The sequence below is a fragment of the Scleropages formosus genome, chromosome 19 (assembly GCF_900964775.1).
Source record: "Scleropages formosus chromosome 19, fSclFor1.1, whole genome shotgun sequence".
In the NCBI taxonomy this organism is placed as follows: domain Eukaryota; kingdom Metazoa; phylum Chordata; class Actinopteri; order Osteoglossiformes; family Osteoglossidae; genus Scleropages; species Scleropages formosus.
The window spans coordinates 13,510,850-13,532,813 of record NC_041824.1 but is presented as its reverse complement, the minus strand read 5'-3'; the positions used below and the strand labels follow the sequence as shown (position 1 = coordinate 13,532,813).

At 46.5% G+C, this 21,964-nt stretch overlaps 1 protein-coding gene across 3 annotated transcripts in view; it reads right to left on the bottom strand.

Annotated features, from left to right (window-relative positions):
- Nucleotides 1-21,964, bottom strand: part of LOC108939320 (plexin-A1-like) — a 163,160-nt gene that overhangs the window by 29,003 nt on the left and 112,193 nt on the right. For all 3 annotated transcript variants that reach the window (XR_001966501.2, XM_018760562.2, XM_018760563.2), the window contains exons 11-16: nucleotides 14,179-14,275; nucleotides 11,441-11,631; nucleotides 7,589-7,740; nucleotides 5,376-5,496; nucleotides 4,294-4,430; nucleotides 2,142-2,309 (exon numbers count right to left, since the gene is read on the bottom strand). Coding sequence is in view for 2 of the 3 variants with exons in the window: in XM_018760562.2 (XP_018616078.2) it covers nucleotides 2,142-2,309; nucleotides 4,294-4,430; nucleotides 5,376-5,496; nucleotides 7,589-7,740; nucleotides 11,441-11,631; nucleotides 14,179-14,275 (866 nt within the window). In the remaining variant the exon portion in view is untranslated. The remainder of the gene's footprint in view (nucleotides 1-2,141; nucleotides 2,310-4,293; nucleotides 4,431-5,375; nucleotides 5,497-7,588; nucleotides 7,741-11,440; nucleotides 11,632-14,178; nucleotides 14,276-21,964) is intronic.

Below are 21,964 nucleotides of genomic sequence, written 5' to 3'. Positions count from 1 at the left end.
GGTGGAGTTGCCAATTCTGATGGACTGTGGTCTCCCAGTCAAAAAGTCTAGGATCCAGTTGCAGAGGAAGGTAGTCAGACCCAGCAGGCTCAGCTTTGTAATCAATTTCTGAGGGATGATTGTGTTGAATGCTGAAGTGAATGAACAGCATCCTTATATAGTTGTCCTTTTTGTCCAAATGGGTCAGGGGAAGGTGGATGGTAGCAGATACGGCATCTTCTGTTGAACGGTTGGGATGGTAGGCATACTGGAATGGGTCCAGTGTGGTGGGAAGACCGCTCTTTATGCGTTTCATGACTAGCCACTTGAAGCACTTCATGATGATAGGCGTGAGTGCAACTGATCAGTAGTCATTCAGACAGGACACCGATGATTTCTTTGGCAGAGGGATGACTGTGGTCGTTTTGAAGCACACGGGAACAACTGCCTGGCTCAGTGAAATGTTGAAGATGTTCATGAAGACATCAGCAAGCTGAAGAGCACATTCCCCGAGTACCCGGCCAGGTATGTTGTCAGGACCCGTAGTTTTCTGTGGGTTGACTCTGGAAAGAGTCTTCCTGACATCTGCTGCAGACAGACAAAATACTCGGTTGGTGAGAGTTGGGGTGGCCTTACCTGCTGGCATGTTGTTCTGTGCTTCGAACCGTGCGTAGAAATCATTCAACACGTCTGGAAGCGAGGAGTCGCCGTCACAAACAAGTGATTTGGCTTTGTAGTCTGTGCTAGCCTGAATGCCTTGCCACATAGTCTCTGACTTCATGCAGGGTAGTTAGCTGTAGTCTGAGGAAGTCTAGTTTACTGTTGAGGGAGCGAACATTGGAGAGGAGAATGGATGGCAGAGAAGGGCGGCTAGGGTTAGCCTTTAGCCTAGCACAAATGCCGGCTCGCTTACTGCGCTTCCGCTTCCTCGCACACTGTTTCCGGCTCCCTCTATCCTGGCCTGCGGCATCAGGCGATCCAGCGGTCCTAGGACTTGGTGCGCATAGCAGCCCGAGGTTGCGTAGCTCTTCCCGAAGCCCATCTGTTACTCCTCCTGAGCTTTGTTTTCCAATGTTCAGCAGAAGTTGGTGATGATAGGTATGTGCACCAGTGCTTCCGATGCACATCTTGGTAAGAGTTTACCAAATGGTGTAGATAACATGTAACATGCACCATGTTTAAGGACCCCGAAGTGGCCGCTGCGTGCTACCGCGCTGCCATCTTGGAAAGGTCAGGTGAACTCACGATTCCAAATAGAATCGGATGGACCCAGCCTGGGAGGGTTCCCAGTGTTAGACTGGAGTCCTAGGGCACAGAGCAGTGAGTGCGCTCACGAGGGCGGGACCACCTCTCTGAATAAGAACCACCCTAACGAAGCCTGCAGGACCCACAGGTGTACTAAAGCCCTGCTCTCAGACAGAGAAAAGAAGCACATGAACACCTTGGAGAGAGGCATGGTGCCCAGTTCTTGGTTGGTCACCAGCAACATCTTTAAAGCCTCCGTGTTTAAAATCAAAGGGAATAATATGTATGTGTTAACCTCTCTAAATAATCCTGTGATTAAACACACTTACAGGATGTAAAAGGCCCTCTATGATCTTAAAAAGAACTTTGAGTTCACTGTATTTCAATTCAATTTATTTTTATAGAGTGTTCTTCTCATGCAGTGATACAGAGCGATGAACAAAAGGATTGGACAAACAAATAACATATTTGGCTATATACTAGAGTACTACATTATCCATACAGTTATTTAAAGCTGTAAGTATGCCTACTGGCCAGAGAGGAAAGGAACAAGACTCCCAACCGAAAGGCAAGGGAGGGAAAAACCCTCTTCAGGTACAAGTGCCAGTGGCTGCCCACCTCTCCTGGGCATTCTAGATTAAAAAATACTTAAGTCAATTTACAACTAATAATAACACTGCAGATGAAAGCTTGATGTCCCAGTTCACATAGGCACCTCTCATCTATCATGGCAAGCAGTCATCAGCTTCAGTCAGCATAGGGTGCTGGTATCATGGTTGGGAGGCCTTCTCAGGTCTTATCATAGGGAAAGAATTTATTAGGGAGTAAGAGTTCTAGAGTTAAGTAAACGTGTGAAGAGAACGGGTTTAGGCTGGTGTTAGAGTCACATGCACATAGGCACACAATTGGGTTTATACCTGGCGATACTCCAGTCTGGATCAATCTTCAGGATGGTGGGGTCCTCTGTATAGTTGAACTTGACCTCAGGGTTCCTCAGCTCTGCCCAGTTGATGTCCACCATGACTGGTGTGCCCCCCGGCCTCTGGCCAGCTGGAGTGACACACACAATCTCCTTGGCGTTCCTCCTGAAGGAACACACAACAGGAACTGACATAGCCCTTGGTGAACCAAAGCACCTTCACGATCACTGTCTTTCAGCCCAACTCTACTGGTGAAAAGCAGTGATGCATCATTGCGCTGTATTATATAATCTGTCATTGCTTTGGCTCCCATCGTCTGGTCCTGTGGACTGAAGGGCATTCTGAAGCCTCCTCCGTTGGGAGCAGAGTGGTTCACAGAGCGGAAAGAGACATGGAGAAACAATGGGTTGATGTGCATTCCCTATGGCCGACAGAATCATGTCAACCTGGAGGTGAGCTGGGTCACTGTACATCACATCCTTGGCTTTAGGACTCATTGCCCCATTCTCATCTAGTTCTACAAGGTCACCAAAATGGAAGAAAAGAAACCATACCTCAACGAACCTTTGAGACCTTCCAGTATTTCATGTGCTTGTATGGAAGCTTTACTGTAAAATGAGTGTGACGTCTCAAACTCTCAGATTCATATATCAAGGTTATTGTCACTCAGTGAACATGACTACAGGACATAATATGTAAAATTACAATTATCGTCTTCAAACGGATTACTCTGAAGGCTGGCATGGGGTAATTCAACAGCATCTCTCTCCTAGGTTCCAACAGAGGATACACGTTTCATAAATAAATAAAACAGGTTTACTGATGCTCCTCTCGCACCGTTTCCATGGGAACCCTTTTCACAACACCCGTCTCGGAAACTCTCTGATGACTGTACATATTTTGACAAGGTGTTTATCACAAATACAAAGGACGAGGAAGAGCGACAGAGCAAGGGAGAGGAACCATGACAGGGATAAGCTGATGAATTACCTTAAAGGTAAAAGTAAAAATATAATAAGTAAATACATCATGATTAAAGCCGCTGGGGGATTTTAGAAAGAACAGTGGTTTGTAGTCACCTGAGGATAACAGACAACGCTAACATCAACACTGTGGAGTGTGGCCCTGCCGCTTATCAGTCAGGTAGGATGGGGACACAACCGTTTCACAGACTAATACAAAGACATGTCTCATGACAACATGTGCAGACATGGCAATCACACGTCCATTACCTAACGCACATCTAATGTGATAAGGAACAGTTCAAATTGAGTTATTGAGTGTCACATCATGAGGCGAGTGGCAGCTGCAGGGCGCCCATCAGCAAAGCTGAGCAGGAGCAACCTTTGGGGGGGCCAAATCTGACGCACCTGCCCCACCTCCTCAGCTTCTGCAGGTAAAGCACACCTGCAGGCGGAGGCACAGGGCTCGAAACACTCCGTTTACACTGAAGGAGGAACAAGGTCATGCTGGATATTTCTGGATTCCATTACAGACACTTCCATGTGACCTGAATGTGATGCCAGGCCTTTCCTCCCTGGTGTGGAGTACCAGTTTTTTCACTGTAATCACCAGCTTGCTAAATGCATAAACAATGTGGCTTTTTTCTTCGACGTCAAAACAATCCATCAACATTCTATGGGGAGGAAACACAAACAGAGCAAAACAAAGGGATATTTGACAAATTAGAGTCCTGGCTATGCTCCAGAAGAAAAACTACACATTAGTCAGTGAGTGGGAGGGAAACCTCGCCTCTCTTCCCCCTGTAAGGAATTTGGCACTACGGTAAGTCTGTTGTAATCCCATGATGTCTGAGCACGAGATGAGAGCCTTCCATTCCATCCCAGGTCAGGAGCACTTGTGAACGGAGTGCCCCCTGAGCACTCTAACATCAGACATATGTTACATTTACATTTATTAATTTAGCTCATATAGCTTTTTAATGAAGAGATTTCATTATTTACCTGTTTATACAGCTGGGTAATTCTACTGGAGGAATTTAGGGCTCATACGTTGCTCAGGGGTACTACAGCTTGAAGTGGGATTCAAACCTGTGACCTTTGGATCTACAGTCAGCCACTCTTATCACTATGCTACCAGCTGCTTCTACAGACAGGACATTGACAGTGAGACGGCGGCAGAATCTCACCTTTCAAAGTGGCAGACATTCAGGCCAATGTTGATGGCCACAGCACTGCCTGCATTCAGGTGGTGGCCCTCAATGGTGATCCTCGTGCCCCCAGAGAGGGGGCCCTGGGCAGGCTGCACCCGGAAGAAGAACGGCGTCTGTGGACAGTGCCAGATGTAAACCGTATGGATCACCAGAGGTTCACAAAACAGAGAATTATGTCCTGAATCAGGTGCTGAAAAGATGCCCCAGTTTAAGGGTGGGACTGTGAGCCCACACCCATGGCTGTCTGGCTTCCAGGCACTAGTGACGACACTCATTAGCAGGCACAGCAGGAGAGCATGCTGACCCACAATGATACCACTTGAGCCCATCCAGACCAGACCTGTGAATATCTGATAAGAGTCAGAACCAAATAAGTGTCTGCATCCCTCCTATTGCAATTTCCAGAGCTACAGCAATACATTGATATTTACTCATTTAGCTGACACTTTTTGTCCAAAGCAACTTACAGAGAAAAGATAATTACAATTATTTACACATTTATACAGCTGGGTAATCTTTACTGGAACAGATCAGGTTAAGTACCTGACTCAAGGGTACTAGAGTAAGAGGTGGGATTTGAACCCACAACCTTCAGATCTGAAGGTTGCTGTTCTAAACACTATGCTAACTGCTGAGAATGCATAAGTAGTTTGAACACATTTTCACACCAATTTACATTTAGCACAATATGACATTTTTTTACTTTCACTTCTGCTATTATACTGGGTACTGTTTTGTTAGAGGTCATAAAAAGAGTTTTTGTTATACCGTAAGCCCAGAACAACAACCCCACAGCATCACTCAACAGCCCCATGAGTCTACCCAAAACGCTGGGACTATGCACAGGGACTGGTTCCGGAAGTGGACTCAAGAGAGCAGTGTACTCTGCGGCAGTACCCTTGAGCAAGGTAACTGTCCCAAATTGCTCCAGTAAAAATATCCAACCGTACAAAAATGTATGAAAAGCTGTGAGCTGCACGTCAGTGGTTCTGGACAAAAATGCCTGATACGCACCAAAAGTGTGTCATGGGGAAGCCAGGGCTCCACCTGCTGCTTACCACAAAGGTGAAGGCCTTGGGTGAGACAGCCCTGTAGTCCGGCTGGCAGTCCCGCACGCACACCTCCACGTGGGCCTCCTGCACCCGGTACCCCGTGGCATCGGCCAGCTGGCACACGATCCTGTGTGGGGATGGACAAAATGGAGGTATCCGGGTGAGGGATGGTTAAAGGAAACAGGAGGGACCCTTCCGCCACCCATTCACCATCAGGCCGACCCTACACTGCACCTGGCGCAGCAGCTCAGCGAGTGTGTGATTAATTGGATATGCTTGGCTTCCATTCATCACGCAGGTGGGGCCCCTGCCTGTGGACTCAGTTACTACCTTCCTGTGGGTGGGAGGGCCCAGTCCTACGCATTCCTCTCCTCCTCGACTCAGACCAAGCATCTGTTTGCAGGTTGTAGAACACATTCGTTTCCACTCAAGCTCTTTAGTCCTCACCACAGAAGGCTCTGCTGGTGGCAAATATCTGGCAGTGGCTTTGCGATCATAAATTAATAGCCTCCCTGACTTATCTGTCACCCTGTGCACCTGGACGACTCCTGTAGGAGCATTACAAGTCTTCGTAGATGGCAGGGTGCCGCTGAAGGATATGGAGAGAAGTATTTGCTTGTTTGTGAGGTTTCACCCCCTGAAATGGTTTCATTTGATGATGGGAGGTTTGTACAAAAATGTCTAGCTCACTGCTGAACCTTCTACCATCCATACTGTTCCATTCATTAGTTTATTGACCTACCACAGCCCATTCATTAGTTAAAAACCCTACTGGTAATCTTGAAGATGATGTTGACTTATCTGAACCAAGAAGGCTTGCTCTATGTATCTCATCTAGGTTTAATTTCTACTAGCAACATGCCTGTGCCTGGGGGGCAGGACTGTAATAATATTAAAATGAAGTTTAATTTTTTTTCCTCAGGCCAAGTGTACTTTTATTCAGACACCCATATGTAGAAAAATACAAATATCTTACAAATATACCAGAGATTTCTACTTATACAGAGCATTTCTAAGGGACAGTCTGTTATCACATTTCACGTATTGTCTGCATGACACTTGTGACCAGAGGGGCAACTGGCTGGAATCTACATTGATGTTACTTGAGTTCCCCACTCATCTCACTGCCACATGCATTCTGAAAACTCTTGGAATCTCCATGAACAGTGGCGATTCTGTGGACTGTGCATTCGCTCAGTAAATTGACATAGTGTGTGACAATATGGTGCATTCTTAGTACACACAAGTGACACACAGGTCACATACTAGAGCGACTACTAAAAATTGTTGGATTATGTTGGAATTTGACTCCCATCTATTTTATTTAAAAAAAAAAAAAAAAAAAAAGGGGGGGGGTAACACAAAACAGTGAAGACTTTGAAAAACATTTTTTGAAACCCTTTTTTTTTTCCTGACACTCTAGTGTACATGACTGTAGCAAAAGCTGCCGTGACTTAGAAAGAGCATGACACACAAAGCCGTCTAGGTAATTTCAGAGACGGTCAAAGTGAGGACAGTGTGTGAGGTTTCTCTACGACCTAAACAGTGTCCTCTTCCATCACCAGGCCACTCCAGCTCCCTCTACACGCATTCTGGACAGAGGCTGACCCTTGATATTTACCAGGGACGTAGTGAAGGTACTCTTCCATCAATGGAAACAGTCCACTGTCATGACCCAGATGTTTCCATGCAGAGCAGCAGTTGACCTAACTGTTCTGTGTTCTGAGGTCGTTACGTAATTGTAGGGACACGGGCGGCTGGGAGAGGTGCGGACATGGCATGGTGCAGGAAGGGGAAGGAGGCATGAGCAGCCCTCCACCCATTACGCCCTAACTACACTCACCCCCAGAGCCCTGAGGGAGACACACCAATTGGTCCACGGGGTGATTTTTTAGTGCTTTTATGGTCTTTCCCTTTCAGCATCAGGGATAAAGCGAGGGTATGTGATATTTGCATAGTGGTTAATTCAACACAGCTTGTGAGATTGCCATCCGCCCATTTCAGTTACTTTTCATTTGATCTGTTTGAGTTTGATTTATCTCGGAGATGTACGGCAGATTGCAGCGCATCGCACCTTGACATTTCTTTCATTCCTGCCTGCCGAGAGGAGAGATGAAAGGGAGAGGAGAGAGAAGCCGCAGAGGAGGAGCGAGACAGCCGGAGGGTGTGCAGGAAGGAGGGTGGGGAGTGGGGGTGAGGGTGTACACACAGAAACTCACTGCTCGGCTCGGATGTACTCCTCCTCGATGGGGTGGCACAGAACCTTGCCCAGGCGCACCCCGGACTGGATGTCCCGGAACTGGAGGCCCAGGTTCTCCCCAGTGATGGTAAGCCTGGTGCCACCCTGCCTGGGGCCAGTCTCTGGGTGTAACTGTCAACCAGGGAGACAGACACAAAGGACCAGTGAGGACAGATACCATATACACATATCAGCCTCAACCTGCAATTGAAAATGACACCGTTGTGATCTGCAGAAACACTGTGAACATCTCTGCTCCTCCCCAATCCACACCAGACGGGCCAAGTGTGTGTGTGTCACACACATTTAGAACAGAGTGCACAAAACGGGTGAGAAGTGCGCCCTTCTCCATATCCCTGACAAACGAGAAAGATGCCAAGTCACACACGTCCCTCTGCATCGGGCCCCAAACCCAGCAGCTTTCACATTAATAGAGAAAAATGAGCCCTCAGGATGGAGAAAGAGGAGCCTAACGGAGAACCCAGCGAGTGCCCCGTCCCCTAATTGAAAGTTATTACCCGAGCTCCCGCATCGCCTCCCCGTCGCCACAGACACAGTGCCGGTGGAATAATGTGATTTATTTAGCGGAATTATTCCTCGTAAGGCAGACAGGTGTGGCGTGACAAAACAAACCGTGTGAGTGATGCGCTGTGCCGAGCGGAGCAGCAAACAACAATCACAGCGTAATTATGGGTAATTTCATAGCCCAGCTACTCCTCTTCATCTGGGGCCCATCGATGCCCACAAGGAACTGCGGTGCATTTCCAGCAGGCACGGCTCGATTTGGCCGAAGGGTGAGAGCCGTCATAACTGCGGTCACCGTGCTTCATTGCAAGCTGAGCCTTGCCCACTGAACACAAAGTGCACCGCGGTATTCCAGTCCAGCATTTGGAGGGTTCAGCCTGATGGTCACTTCTGGAGACCAGCACTTTAACACTGTGGATATCAACAGGGAGCCTCCCCCCGACACCCCACACACACAATGCGAGTGTCCGCAGCTACAGTACAAGATAAAAAACGGACCTATAAACACTAGGCTGCGGGACAGCAGAAACAGTAGGTTCAGCACTTCATGTGTATGGCAGGTGAACACTGTGCCGCTGAAAAAGTTCAAAGTGTTGCTCCACTGTGCGAGAGGACCGCTTCTCATTCGCTTCTCCCCATTCCCATTGTATGGCTGATCAATACAAAAGTGTTCAACATCTTTCTTTTTGTCCCTCTGCAGTCAATACCTCTTTTTGTTGAACATACACTATGTGGACACGGATTAGTCCTGGGTCCTGTTGTTTTAGATATTACAGCGACACACACAAAGTTCTGTCCCTGCAGTTCAAGAAAGATGTGTGACCAGATCCGAAGGACTTCATGTGCTCCGGCTTCCAACTCACCACGCCCTTCTTCAGGCTGTGTCCCGTTCAAGCACTCAAGGAGGGCATCGACAGGGACACTAGCAGTGTAAGGCAAGTGGTAAAGACAGCGAGCAGAGCCAGAGGGAGTGGTCCTCTAATGGTCAAAACAGGGGCAGTGTCCTCATGGGACAGCCAGTGTGGAGTCCACACCCTGGTACACATTCCGCAATGTATACGTCTTATTAATCACAGCTTTTTGAAAATGCCATGTAATGTGGGTCTCTCACACACACACACACACACACACACACACACACACACATTCTCCAGTGTATTTAATACAGAGAAAAAAAAATAATCATATGGCTCATGGCAAACCAATTAGAGTTCATGGGTTTGAGGCTCTGTGCGTGCACGCAAGCGCACGGACCCTTATTGTGTCAACCCCCTCACTCCACTTTTGCAACTATAGCTAAACAAGACTAGAGGGAGCAGAACATGAGTGTAAAAACAATGACTCTGCCAACATGGAGAACGACACACATGCTGGCCTATAATTGGTTTCAGTAGGATATTTGAAAACACATAGTCACTTTGCTGCTGAGGAAGGAGTGAGGGAGAGGGACCACAGAAGAAGAGAGCCATAGCAACACAACCCTTTAATGACACCATGCATCTTCATTTTGGATTCTGATAAGCAAGTGACAGATGACGGCGAGCCAAAGTGGGGCACATCAGAGCAGCGCAAGTCGGTGTGACAGAGCAACACTCATTTGAGCGCTCTCTGAAAAGGGATGCACACGCACATAGCGTATGAATAAAGAAATATAGAACCCAGTGATGTACGTGGAGACACGGCGCAGCCTTCCCCGAAGTACTTGACAGTGATATCGAGCTGCGGAGAAGCGCTGCGGGACATGTGGCGAGACCTGCCACAAGGGCTCCCTTCCCCAACTCTTAGCATCCCCCCAATTAGCAGAGTTTAACGAGAGAGAAATTAACTGAAAGCCCTGCCATTATCCACCCCCTTCTTGAGCGCCTCTTCAGAGAAGCGCCAGGGCCGAGTCGGTAATGTGAAGCCGGAGGGGCACCAGGCGGAGAGCGAGCGCTGCGAGAGACACTCGACATGAGAAACAATGAGGTAAAAAGGCAGCAAATTGTCCGTTTCTCGCCCTAAAGCTCAGGGGTCTGTCACAAGCAAAGTAAGAGCTGGGAAATCCCAGTTAAGCAGCCCATTCCAAATGAAATTACACTCTAATCCCTGGTTAATAAAAAGCCCCACACAGCGTGTATCACGTTTAAAAAGGACGAGGGACAAGAGACAAAGCTGGAGAGAGAAAACAAAAGTGAAACGAAATGGTGCATCAGTGCAAGTGGTAAAAACGTGTGGCGATGGTACTGTACGGGTGTGTCAAGGGGGTTGTCATTGCTTGGTGTTAGAGTGTGGAAAGGAGCAGGCGGCTGCCACAGTGCTCCCCCTTTGTCCACGTCCCCCCACTACGGGTCAGTGCATCCTAGACTCTGAGGATCCTGTCCATCCCTCAGGTGCCCTTGTCCCCCCATCCCCTTTGCATTGCAGCCCACAGTAAACACACTGCCCTGTGTATCTGCCCCTCTGCCCTTTACACAGCGATAACTGCAGGAAAGAGGAAAGAGTGAGGAAGCAAAAAAGAATTAGCGAGGGGATTATTTTCAACATGCCAGTGCTGCAGTTATCCGATATCTTGGATTTATCATTTTTGAAAAGCTCCCCCCACCTTCCCCGACATAGCAATTTGACTGAGAATCTAAAGAAATGTATTTCCCCTGCAGCAAACTGGGAGACCAAGCAATAAAATAATGAAAATGAAATGAGTTGTCTGCACAGCTACTCCTACAAGAGGTTAGAACATCCTTGCTACAATGAGGGGAAGAGGTAACAGTGTGGAGGATGACAAGAGGGGCAAGGAGGAGGGAAGCGGCTGCAGCACGTGAACTTTCCTCCCCCCGTCTGTTAGCGCTTTGTCCAAGATTGTCTCTGACACGCAGCTGAGGTGCTGTGATGCCCGAGGGATGAGTGCGAATAATGGTCTGAGCTGCGGCCAGACATGATTCCCTACCACGTGTGACAGATGGACTGCTCCCTCCATGGCGCCGCCCCCTGCACTCCGTCAGCGGGCTGCTCCAGCTTATGACAGACCCACACACCTGGTGGTGCAGCTTTCCGCTTCCGACTCCGTGTCTCTTCGAGATCCGGCCGCCTCCTTCCTTAATACTTTTGTCCTGCCCTTGACGCTTTCACACCTACCTTCTGCCGCCGGCCCCCACCTTTTTGTTTCCCTCCACCCCACTGCTCAGAACCCAGTGGGCCGGCACTTGTGCAGAGTCACTGTTTCTGCCTGCTGGTCCCCCCTTCTTTTTCTCCTTTCTGCTTCAACACCCTGTCATGTCACCCTCGCTGCCAGGCAGCCCAGCCACCTGCATTCCTACCCACTGCCCCTTACCTTGAAGATCTTGGGGTGGGCACAACGGCTGTTGCCGGAGGAGGCGTGCATCCAGCTGCTCTCCAGGGGGGTGCACTCTTGCCGGAGGGAACACTTCTTCTCCTGGACGCACCAGCCACACTCGAACCGGGGGTCGGCCTTCAGGCACATGCCACAGCTGTCCCGAAGGGCGTAGCACTTATACAGATGAGCTGGGGGTGAGTGGGGGCAGGGCAGGACAGAGAGAGGAATGGAGCGCAGATAAGTGAGAGATGGAAAAGGCATTTGGGAGGAATGGGGGGGCAGTCACAGAATTATCTTGCGCGCACGCACGCACGCACGCACGCACGCACGCACGCACACGATAACAGTGCCCCCAAAGTGTATGAAAAAGGTGTGTTTGCATGTACACGGTGGTCTGAAAGCCTGAAAGTGAAGCTCCGGCACAGACCACAGACACCAAATAGGTGTAGTGGCGAGGGGAAGTGAGTGCGGGAGAGAACAACCCGAAAAAAAACACAAACGCCTCAAAATTCCATTTAAAATGTCACGATGCTGAGTCTTGGTGCCGTTTGAAAAAAATAAGTGCTGCCCTGTGTAGTCTTCTAAAGGAATATGGAAAGGAGGCAGCAGCTTCTTCTGGGTCACACGAGAACCTCACGGTTCCATGAGGACGAACAGCACGGCATCGCTGAGCTCAGGACGGCCGCAGGACTTCAAAGCAGACAAAATATTCATGCGCCTGAGCTCTGGCGCTAATCTGATTTGTCACAGCTAAGCTTAAAAGTAACCCTGCGCTAATTAAACTGAACTAAATTAATGATTTAATTGCATTAACATTTCCATGTTACACCAGGGTACATCTCTCTTTCTGCGGGCAGTCAAAGACGGATAACTCATGAAAATTTCATGGGGGTGGGAGTGGGGGGCGAGGGGGTGCAGTTGGTAGGACTTGAGCCGGCAAGGCTCACGGAGACCCAGCGCTATTGCCTCAGTCGCACTGGAGGGTTGAGTGGTGCCATGCCACTGCAGTGTTCCATGTTGCTAGACACGGACATGAGGAGGAAAGCTCGCTGGGGGCTTCATCGCTGACCTCACACCTGCACAGAGTGAGGTCTTCTATACGAACACCAGTACACAAACGTCAGCAGAAAGGCAGCCACAATAAATCAAAGTGGTTTAATAATAGACATTTAGACATTCATCAAATGCTTTTCTCCAAAGCGACTTGCAGAGTAAAGCTACTTACATGGATTTACCCATTTATAAAGCTTAGTAGTTTGTACGGCATCAAATGAAAGTAAGTATGGATGGACAACTGGTAGTGCAGTGGTTACAGCTGCTACCTTCAGACCCAAAGGTCAAACGTTCAAATCTCTGTGTGATGGGGGCGGTTCAGCTAGGCACAGACTGATGGGAAGTGTACTGGTCCCAACAACAGGCCACATGAGAGCAGAAGCAGAAGTGTGCACTAGGGCACTTGTTGGCATTCAGGGTCCACTTCCTAGGACAAAAACTCCTTGGACAAAACCTCTTCTTTTGAAAGGCAAAGTAGGACAAAACCTTCTTAATTAAATAGAAAAAAGTCAAAAGGCCCTGTTTTTTCCATTTTTGCACTTTAATGCCATTTAATACCATTATAATTGAAAAAATATATAATAGTGAAGTAATCCTGGAAATGATTACAATCTTTCTCTGTGTTGGTTCATTTCGGAGTGGCGTAGGACACAACACCAGGTGATAATAAATGAAATTTAAATAAACTTTGTAACACTCGGTGATGTTTTTAATATTGCATTTTTATTTATCTTATTTTTCAAAGATATGATGTTCTTTTAATTATGCTTTTTTTAAGAATTGTACAAATAATTTTGTTGTAAAACAGTGAGCTATAAATTCATAATGCAAGCATTAATGTATGCTACAATACAGTACAATACCTTCCTTACTGCAGTGTCATTGTATAATAAATGTATAAAACAGTAAATACAACTGAAGTGTTCATAAACTACAAAAAATGAGAAGAATAAAAATTTTGTTAATTATTTGTCCTAAGGGGGTACTGTCCTACACTCTATGGCGTTCACCACATTGCTCAGGGAGAGGAGAATTACTTAGAGCTGCCGAAAGCCCCGTGGCCCAGCTGAAGGGATGTGTGCTGCTCTTGCTCAAACCGTGTGAGGCAGCACTCCCTGAGCCCATCTCCTTGGATCACAGTAATACTGACAGACCTCCCAGTCGGACCTCTGCCATGCCTCCCCTCTCCACCCCACACCGCTCAAAGGGGGTAGCACTGTGCAGCCTCAGATACAGGGGAGCTTGCAGAATTCTGCTCAGCTAATAGGAAACTATACAAATTTGGGCCCAGATCTGAGTGCCCTACAGGGTGCTGGGTCTCGAGGGGTGGCTGTTTCTAATAATCACTAGTGTGTACAAAGGCTAGATCCTCAAGCCATTTTCTCATGCTTTTCCCCTCCTGTGTAAAAGCCCCATTCAGGAGGCTGTTGTGCAGTATGCTGAAATAACTACAAACAAAGTAAATGAGATAAGCATTATTGAACCCAGCAGGCAGAGCAAGCGGTGTGTTGAGGCGTGAAACGCTTCCCATTGACTTTCCAAGTCACGCCTGGGGAGGATGGGTGGCTGTCAGACGGCAGCGGCACTCCAGCCCGTCCCATGTGCGCTGCGGGTTTCTAAGCAAAGACTCACAGGCTGCACTGAGGGTCGATGGCAAGCTGTAGCTGTTAGCAGAGGCTTACCTTGGATGTTGTAGGGGTTGTCGATGACGAAATTGCCGTTCCACACCACCGACAGGTCCACCGGCAGGTCACTGATGTCATTGCCCTCATAGTCATACTGTGGAGATACAAAAAAAGATCTATTGAGTGAACAACTCGGCAGCCCAGTAACCGCACTCTTCTTCAGCTCAGCACCCAACTGTAGTTTTACCCTGTTAGTGCCATGGGCAAAACAGCCAAAGATCTGGGAGTTTTCCTCCATGTCTGACCAACCCCCAAGTGCCACTCTCAGACAAGTGAGCTAGTAAACAGCAAGGTCACCCCTTGGTAACACCAACAGCCCGTTAGCTTCAGATGTTCACAGCTGGCACAAAAAATTTTCATTCAACTACAGCACATACAATATAGAGTTTAATGCTATGCTATAGTTTATAACATAAACGGTACCCTGTGGTGCAGTTAAATGCACGCATAAGACTTATCGCTTCACCTTTGCGAACCTGCTGTAGTTACTGTAAATCTATGCATTCCGCACCTTTGCTTCTTAGTGATCAGCATATATCAGCTTAATAACCTTTTATCTGCCATCACCTTTGCAGTAGCTAACCCCTTTTCAATGTGGTGGCAATACAGAATGCTGGATGAACTACGCTGCTGGGAGCCGACGACTGCGTACCACGACTAACAAGATCGGCAAGAAATCTAACTTCCATACAATGTAGCTCCGTCTTGACACTTGCACGGACATTTTTTGTATTAGACACAACCACACAGGGTTCCCGTCATCACTTAGTATGGCTACTGGTATTTGGACTCCCAGAGGTTAATTTCTCTCCATTTGCTTACAATGCAAAGTTTGTTTTCCTCTCCTCAACTGTCAGCTGCTTTACTCTATAGTGAACTATAATTTAATATCAAACCCTGCAACACGAAATCATTCACAGTAACTGAGTTGAGTGCTGTGTCACTGTGAAAATGAAATTGAACAAAATAATGTAAAAAATAAGACGACTCTCTTATGCAATGCATATTATGTGAAAGTTCAGAACATTTCAACTCATCTAAAACAACTGAAACTTGTGCTCAATCAACATCCATTCCTCCACCGCTTTGTCAGACTGTGGCTCTCTCCTGTGCAACATATTATAGCGCTATGTGTGCAGGAACGCACTGCTGTAGACGGAGGCTCAACGGACACCATGGCAAAGATAACCGAGAGATGTTCAGTCAAATTGCCCAGACGCAAGAACTTGAGCATCACTTTGCAAGGATGGAAATTCTATAAAACAAGACTGAAAAACCTCGCTTCCATCTGCTACACGTAGAAGTGCACACCTTCAGCCACTGCAGTCTCCTCCCAAGCCTGTAGCGCCTCCTGCTGGAAGAGTGTGGTCCCATCCCTCCTGATCACCTGCCTCTAGGCATGGGCTTGCATCATTAAACCTACCATTATTCACAGGGCAAGAATTGCAGGAAATGAGCTGCAGCTATTTCTGGTCCTTTAACTCTCCTTCAACCACTCTATCCTCCTCCTCATCTCAAAACTCATTTCTTATGTCCACAAACTGAGAATTCAATCATATCACATTATTTACTCGCCTGGAAGCTGCAACTGTACAGTGTGGTAGGTGGCACGCTGGTCCAGGACAGTCTTTTAGGCTGAAGGCTAATGGTTCACCCAAGAGGGGCTCTACTACTGTACCTTTTAGTCAGGTGCTGGTCCTATTCCAGTAAAATACTGAGTTAGGCAAATGGATTTAAAGAAAGAAACGAGTGGCCCGTTTTACACTTGTTCCCTGCTTATGAAGTTCTATCAAATAAAACTGTAATGTTCAATCTCAAGGGCATAACAAGAGTTTCACTTTGAGGATATGAACCTGCACTCCTCACAAGTTATACGTGTATATAAATAAGCGCTCACATTTCCATAGTGTGCTGGGTCTTGTCTTCAAGATGAAAAAACTCATTGCTTCAAGTATCACAAGACAAAGTGAGAAAGTGAAAATAGTGAAGAAAGAAGTGAGAGAAAAGGGGAAAGAAGGATATCTGACAAAGAGACAGAGAGGAGACCGTTAATTTACACATGAAGTAAGTGGCAGAATTTGCCTGTGAAGTGTGATGCCAAACAGTAAGTGAAACTGGCATTTTCAATTTGTCCTCTGACATGTCTCATTTGGGCCCCCATGTCTCATCCCTGATTGGCCAGCTTGGGGTCGTCCTAATGTTTGTCAGATGAAGGGCCTGGATGCCACTCTACAAAGCCTGCAGGCATCCTCTGCTGAAGCAGAGCACTGTTTTGGAGGCGCTGGATGCTGGGTGATTGTACTGAAGGTACAGGGGAGCTCTGTGGGGCCGCTGAAAGGTACGGGACAATGCAGTGAAACCTGGTACATATAATACATCTAATGCACAGATCTGCACACTGAGCTGCCCGACCCCATATCTTCCCAAGCCATCAAACCAGCGTGTGACTTCATACTCACCACAATCGTGACACTCGAAGTATGAAGTAACTCAAGCAACACACTATAGACTTCGACGGTATCTTTTTCAGCAAGACGGGTCCAGCTGTGCTATCGGTACAACTTTTGTTTGTACTGCCTGTTTGCTCTTTCTTTTACTTGTCCAAGTGCGACATTTACTTATTCCAGCGTTAGTCCAGTGTGTTGTCACTTCCCTGCTGGGTGTATGTTGCTTTATTTTATATTGATTTTTTTTTAGCTGACGCATACAGCTACTCAAAATGTTAAGTTACAACAATTTTGCACAGTACCAATTCAGGGTAATTACCTTGCCTAAGGACATTAGAGACAAAGGTGGGATTTGAACCAGAGTCTGAGTGTTACCTGTTGCCCCAATTGCCTTTGGGGTCAATGAAGTTTATATCTAACTTACTGTCAGATGCCACCCCCCACTAGCCATCAAGATAAGCATGTACGGTACTTGCTTTGTGAGTGTGACCACTACCCTGGTGACACACAGTGGCTTTAAGAGTTGAATTCTTCATGAGTGAAAGGACTGGTGGGGGGGTAGAAATTGCCCCCTTTTTCACACTACCTCTTTCACTACAATGATTAAACATTAAAAGTATGTCAATGATCTGACCGCTGCATAATGGGTGCTATGTGATGTGAGCTCCCTAGCTGCACGCACACAAACACCTTCATGACTTATTCACTGCAGTGAAGCCCAAAAATGGTGCCGTTGAGCAGAGCTGCATGAGGGTAGTCTGTCTGTCCTGAACCGGATGAGCCAACCGGCCCATCTTTGTCCTTTAAAGCCGGCTTCCCCCACAGTGACAAAAGAGGCTGGAAATCTCAGAGAAATAGGCAGAAGGAGGAGAGAAAACAAAAATGGTTTTACTTTGAGATGCCTGCATGCCAGGGAAGTGCTTCCTACTTGTGTGAGATTAATAATCACACTTCTTATTCTCTCCTGGCCGACATTCCGCGTTGCTTTGAATAATGAATCATGTGCGGTGAAACTCGTAAGAGCTTGGAGAAGACCCCAACAAAAAGGTGAGCACAAACTAAACGAAGCATGGCCCTGAAACCATCTAGATATCTTCAGCTTCTGTAGACATCACTTCATTCCAACTGCTTCCTTCAGACAGACCTGTTTGTTTCTGCCCTTTTGGTTTTCAATGACATGATGCACAGAGGATAACTGTCTAGAAGCATTAAGTCCATCTGTAGGTAGGGTGAACTGCTTGGAGGCTCTGTAGCATCCTGGAAACTGGATGTTTGAGGTCTCTCACTATACACTCACTGGCCAGTTTATTAGATACATCCAGCTGATATGAGGTGGAACCCTCTTGTGCCTCCACAACAGGATGATTTCAGGAAACAAGGTGCCGGACATACTGCACAGGGTTCTTGGTCTGTGCTGCCTTGACAGCGTCACACAGGTTCCGCAGATATTCTGCCGGCACATTCATTCTGCTAACATCAAGTTCAGCCTCATTCCAAAGATGCTCTATTGGCTTGAGAGGTATAGATTATTCAGGCTGCTGGTGCAAAATAAAATATTTTGTGGAACAATCCTGAGATCATGTGCACTTTGTGACATGGCACATTTTCCCACATGGATGCTACCAGCAGGACACTCTGGACTGGCCATGAAAGGATGTATGAGGTCCACAACAACGTCGTGGTATTTGTGGCATTCAACAGTGTGAACTGAAACTGAACTTTCCTCCACTGCAAAATGAAACCCATGTGACACTCCTCTGCTTCCAACTGCTGCAATGATGGCACCATAAAAGAGTTTGATGGAAACTCCCATGTGCCCACTGAAGCACAGTGTAGTGGTTTATCTGTCCCTTCAACAGCACACCTACTCTACAGCTGAAGCCCTGACTCCACCTGCAGCCATGTACCTCTAATACTGTTTGATGGGTGGCCATAGTATCACCAACCTGGATGAAAACGAGTGCTAGCAATGGCCGAGAAGTAGAAAAGGGCGTCTGTGATCTGTCCAGTGCATGAACTCAACCCGGACCAGAGTGTCATAACAAAAGCTCTTGCCATCAAGTCCCACTGTGTCCCTACATGCAAGGCACGCTCACCGACAGCACTAGCTGAGAAAATATAAATAAACAAGAAATAAACAAAGAGCAGAGCAATTAATGAAGCCCGTGGAAGGAAAAGCATGCACCAGATTTTCCCCTGTCCCGCCTCCAAGCGGTACTGACAGCCCTATAGATCAAGGACGTGCGGGGGGAGAAGCAAAAATACCAGCCAAGCAAAACAGACCACAAGTCTGCCGAGCTAAAAAGTGCCGATGTTAACAAAACCGCGCAGCTGCTGTTCTGGGGAAACTGGGAGAAGTGGAACATTGAAGGAGGGAAGAAGATGCCTTTTGTGGGGGTCATAAGCAGATAATTAGTCATTTTCATGTAATACCTGAGTTAATCCCTAAAAATAGTCCACTGCCGAAGGGCTAGTCCTTCTCACATTACCCTGTTCACAGAATTGCACGCGGCCTGTGACTGTTTCTCTAGAGCTCAGTGGCTGCCACGCTTCTGGTCCTTGAGCCACAGTAATATGGACGTACGTGTGCCAGAGCAGGTCTGCCACAGTAGTTTCTGCAGGAAATTCATTCATTCCAAACAGTTGAGCTAACTTAGTGGGTGCACACACCTAGCTGGCTACATTGTTGTGTCAGAGGAACACTTTGTTTCCCCTCTGTTACTACATATCTTTGTTATGCATAATGTGCAACGATTGTATTTTACTTGTGTATTACTTACTCATCAGTACTGTTTACTTTTAGCCCTGGCAAAAGACACAAGAGAGGTTTTAGATGGCCTTAAATATTGACTCTTTCTGTGGTGCCATGCTCATCTGAAGGTAAATGAGAACACTCATTGTTGGGGAAATCTGTAATCGTTTGGTTTTGATTGATCATTGTATTTTATAACAATGGATAAGGTCCTCAGCGGATCCGAAGATTTCTGCACAGCATACCTGGATGATGCTGTAATTTTCAGTGAAACATGAGACGATCACATTCGCCATCTCTACCAGTTCTTAACAAAACATGCCAAAGCTGGACTAACGTTAAACTTACACAATGTAAATGAGCAAAGATTGAGACTCACTACCTTGGACAAGGTCTCATAAGACCCCAAGTGGATAAGATGACATACATAAGACAACCCACATCTCCACACCCAAAAGCATGTGAGATCTTTTCTTGGCCTAATTGGATGGTGCTAGAAGTGGGATGGTGGGCTGGAAAGGAGTGAAAGTGCCAAAGGTAAGAACTGGTTTGCATTGTCAGAAGGCCAAACCAGTTCTGCCAAAGACAACTGTGCCTCATAAAGAGGGACAGTGGGACACTTTGGAATCTGAAGAACATGGTTTTACAGCTCAACTACTCATCCAAAGGCACAGGAAGCTCCAGCATAGCCCTTGGAGATGTTAGATACAGCAGACTTAATGGACATACAGCTAGACTGGGAAAAGACTAGTCCAGCAATTTTGAAAAAGTTTGTCTGACCATGTGACACACACCACACACAGAAGGAAACCCAAAAGGCAGTACAGTGTACCAACACAGTGAGATATGCACAATAGCTCCTGACAATCATATCTTGAGAAGCTGTGGAGCAGTGAAGCAAAGAAGGGCTGAACAGTGGTGACCTGGCAGGCTGGGTATGAGTATCTCGCATGCATGCACGCACACACACACGTATCATCAAAAGCAGTGCTAAAGAACCAAGAGCTGGGCAGTAATCCCATCTGGGATTAACACTGAGGGTCAGACAGGATCGAATTAATGTCTAGGCACAATACACTGCATTACAGAATTACAGGAATTCAACTGGATTTTTACAGGACTCAATTACAAAAATCAAGTTAGAGAATTAACAGTGGCTATATAATAATAAGAGAAAAAGAAAAAAACCTGAACATGGCCTCAGTGCATGCTCATTACTGTGTTTCAGACAGCTGAAGAGTACTTTTATCAGGAAGGTCACATGAATTCCTGCTCTTATACCAGTATGTTATAACTTTGTGTCTAATATAACTAATTAAATTGGTCATTAAGCAAAGCTGAGTTGTTTAGTTGCAAATGTTTTGGCATCATGCAAGAAAGGTAAAAAGTGTGAACAGCGTGTTTAAACAGGTTAAGAGTGACCTTGATAGGTGGATGGTCACAACCAGCAGATCAGTGAACCCCTGGCATTTACCGTTTGCTTTCAACGTCATGGGGATTTCTGGAAGTTCACATCAAGCCAGTTCTGGCAGGGACCCCATGTGCATCCCTTACCTCTAATTTGATGGTAAGCTAGGTTGATATCTACATTCCAGTTAATCAAGTTGGGTTTGGAGAACCATGCTTCCTGGAAGTCTCTACTTTATCTGGAGCTTCATCTTCATCTGGTCTACAACCAGAGGTGTATTGTGACAGAGCAGGTCTGTCTCAGTTAGGTGTGAGGAGAAAAATCAGTTGTTCATTCTGCTGTTTATCTGACTTAGTGGACTTGCATACGCTGAGTTGTGTATGATAAAAAATATACACAAACATTCAACACATGCACGCCACTCTCCCTAGCATGTCTGTTATACATGTTATGTTTGTGTTTCACGGATACACCATTAAGTCAACATTGTTTTTAGACCTGGCAGAAGACCCAAGTAAGGTTTTAAGTAGCATTAAATACTCCCTGTTTGGGGGGTGGCCCATGCTCAGTTGGATGGAAGTGGGAAAACAAATTACTATGGAAGCTTGTGACAAACTCGTCGTCATTAATCATTGTATTCTATGAAAATGACAAAGGGAAATGTAAGGGGAAATTGTATTCATTGTAACTAGACATTTGTAGATTACTTTTGCTGAGTTCATGTCTGTATCATTGATACCGATATTTTGGTAAAAATGGTTCAGTCCATCCTACAAGAACAAAGGGAGGCTATTTAAAAGTCTCCTTTTGCACTCTAGGGAGAAGAGGTGTCTACATATATGGTTTGTGCTGCTGTTGATGATGGCAAATGAGAAGTATTGTGGACTTTTGTAAATATTGTATATGGTTCTTGTTTCTCACTTTCTTGGGCACTTTAATAAATACCTTTGGCACTAAGAAGGTTTGTTGCAACCAATCACTGAAGAAAAGAAGCAGAGAAATCACATACACCCAACACCAAGATGTGAGGTGTGACACGTATGTTATTCCTTTTCTACCTCTTTCATCATTTAAAATGTGCTGGAGATATTCTAAACTAAACCATTCAGCCCTGCACGTATTTAGTAACCAATCTGACTCTCCAAGGACAGCCATCTTTCTGCTTTTTTCTAATAA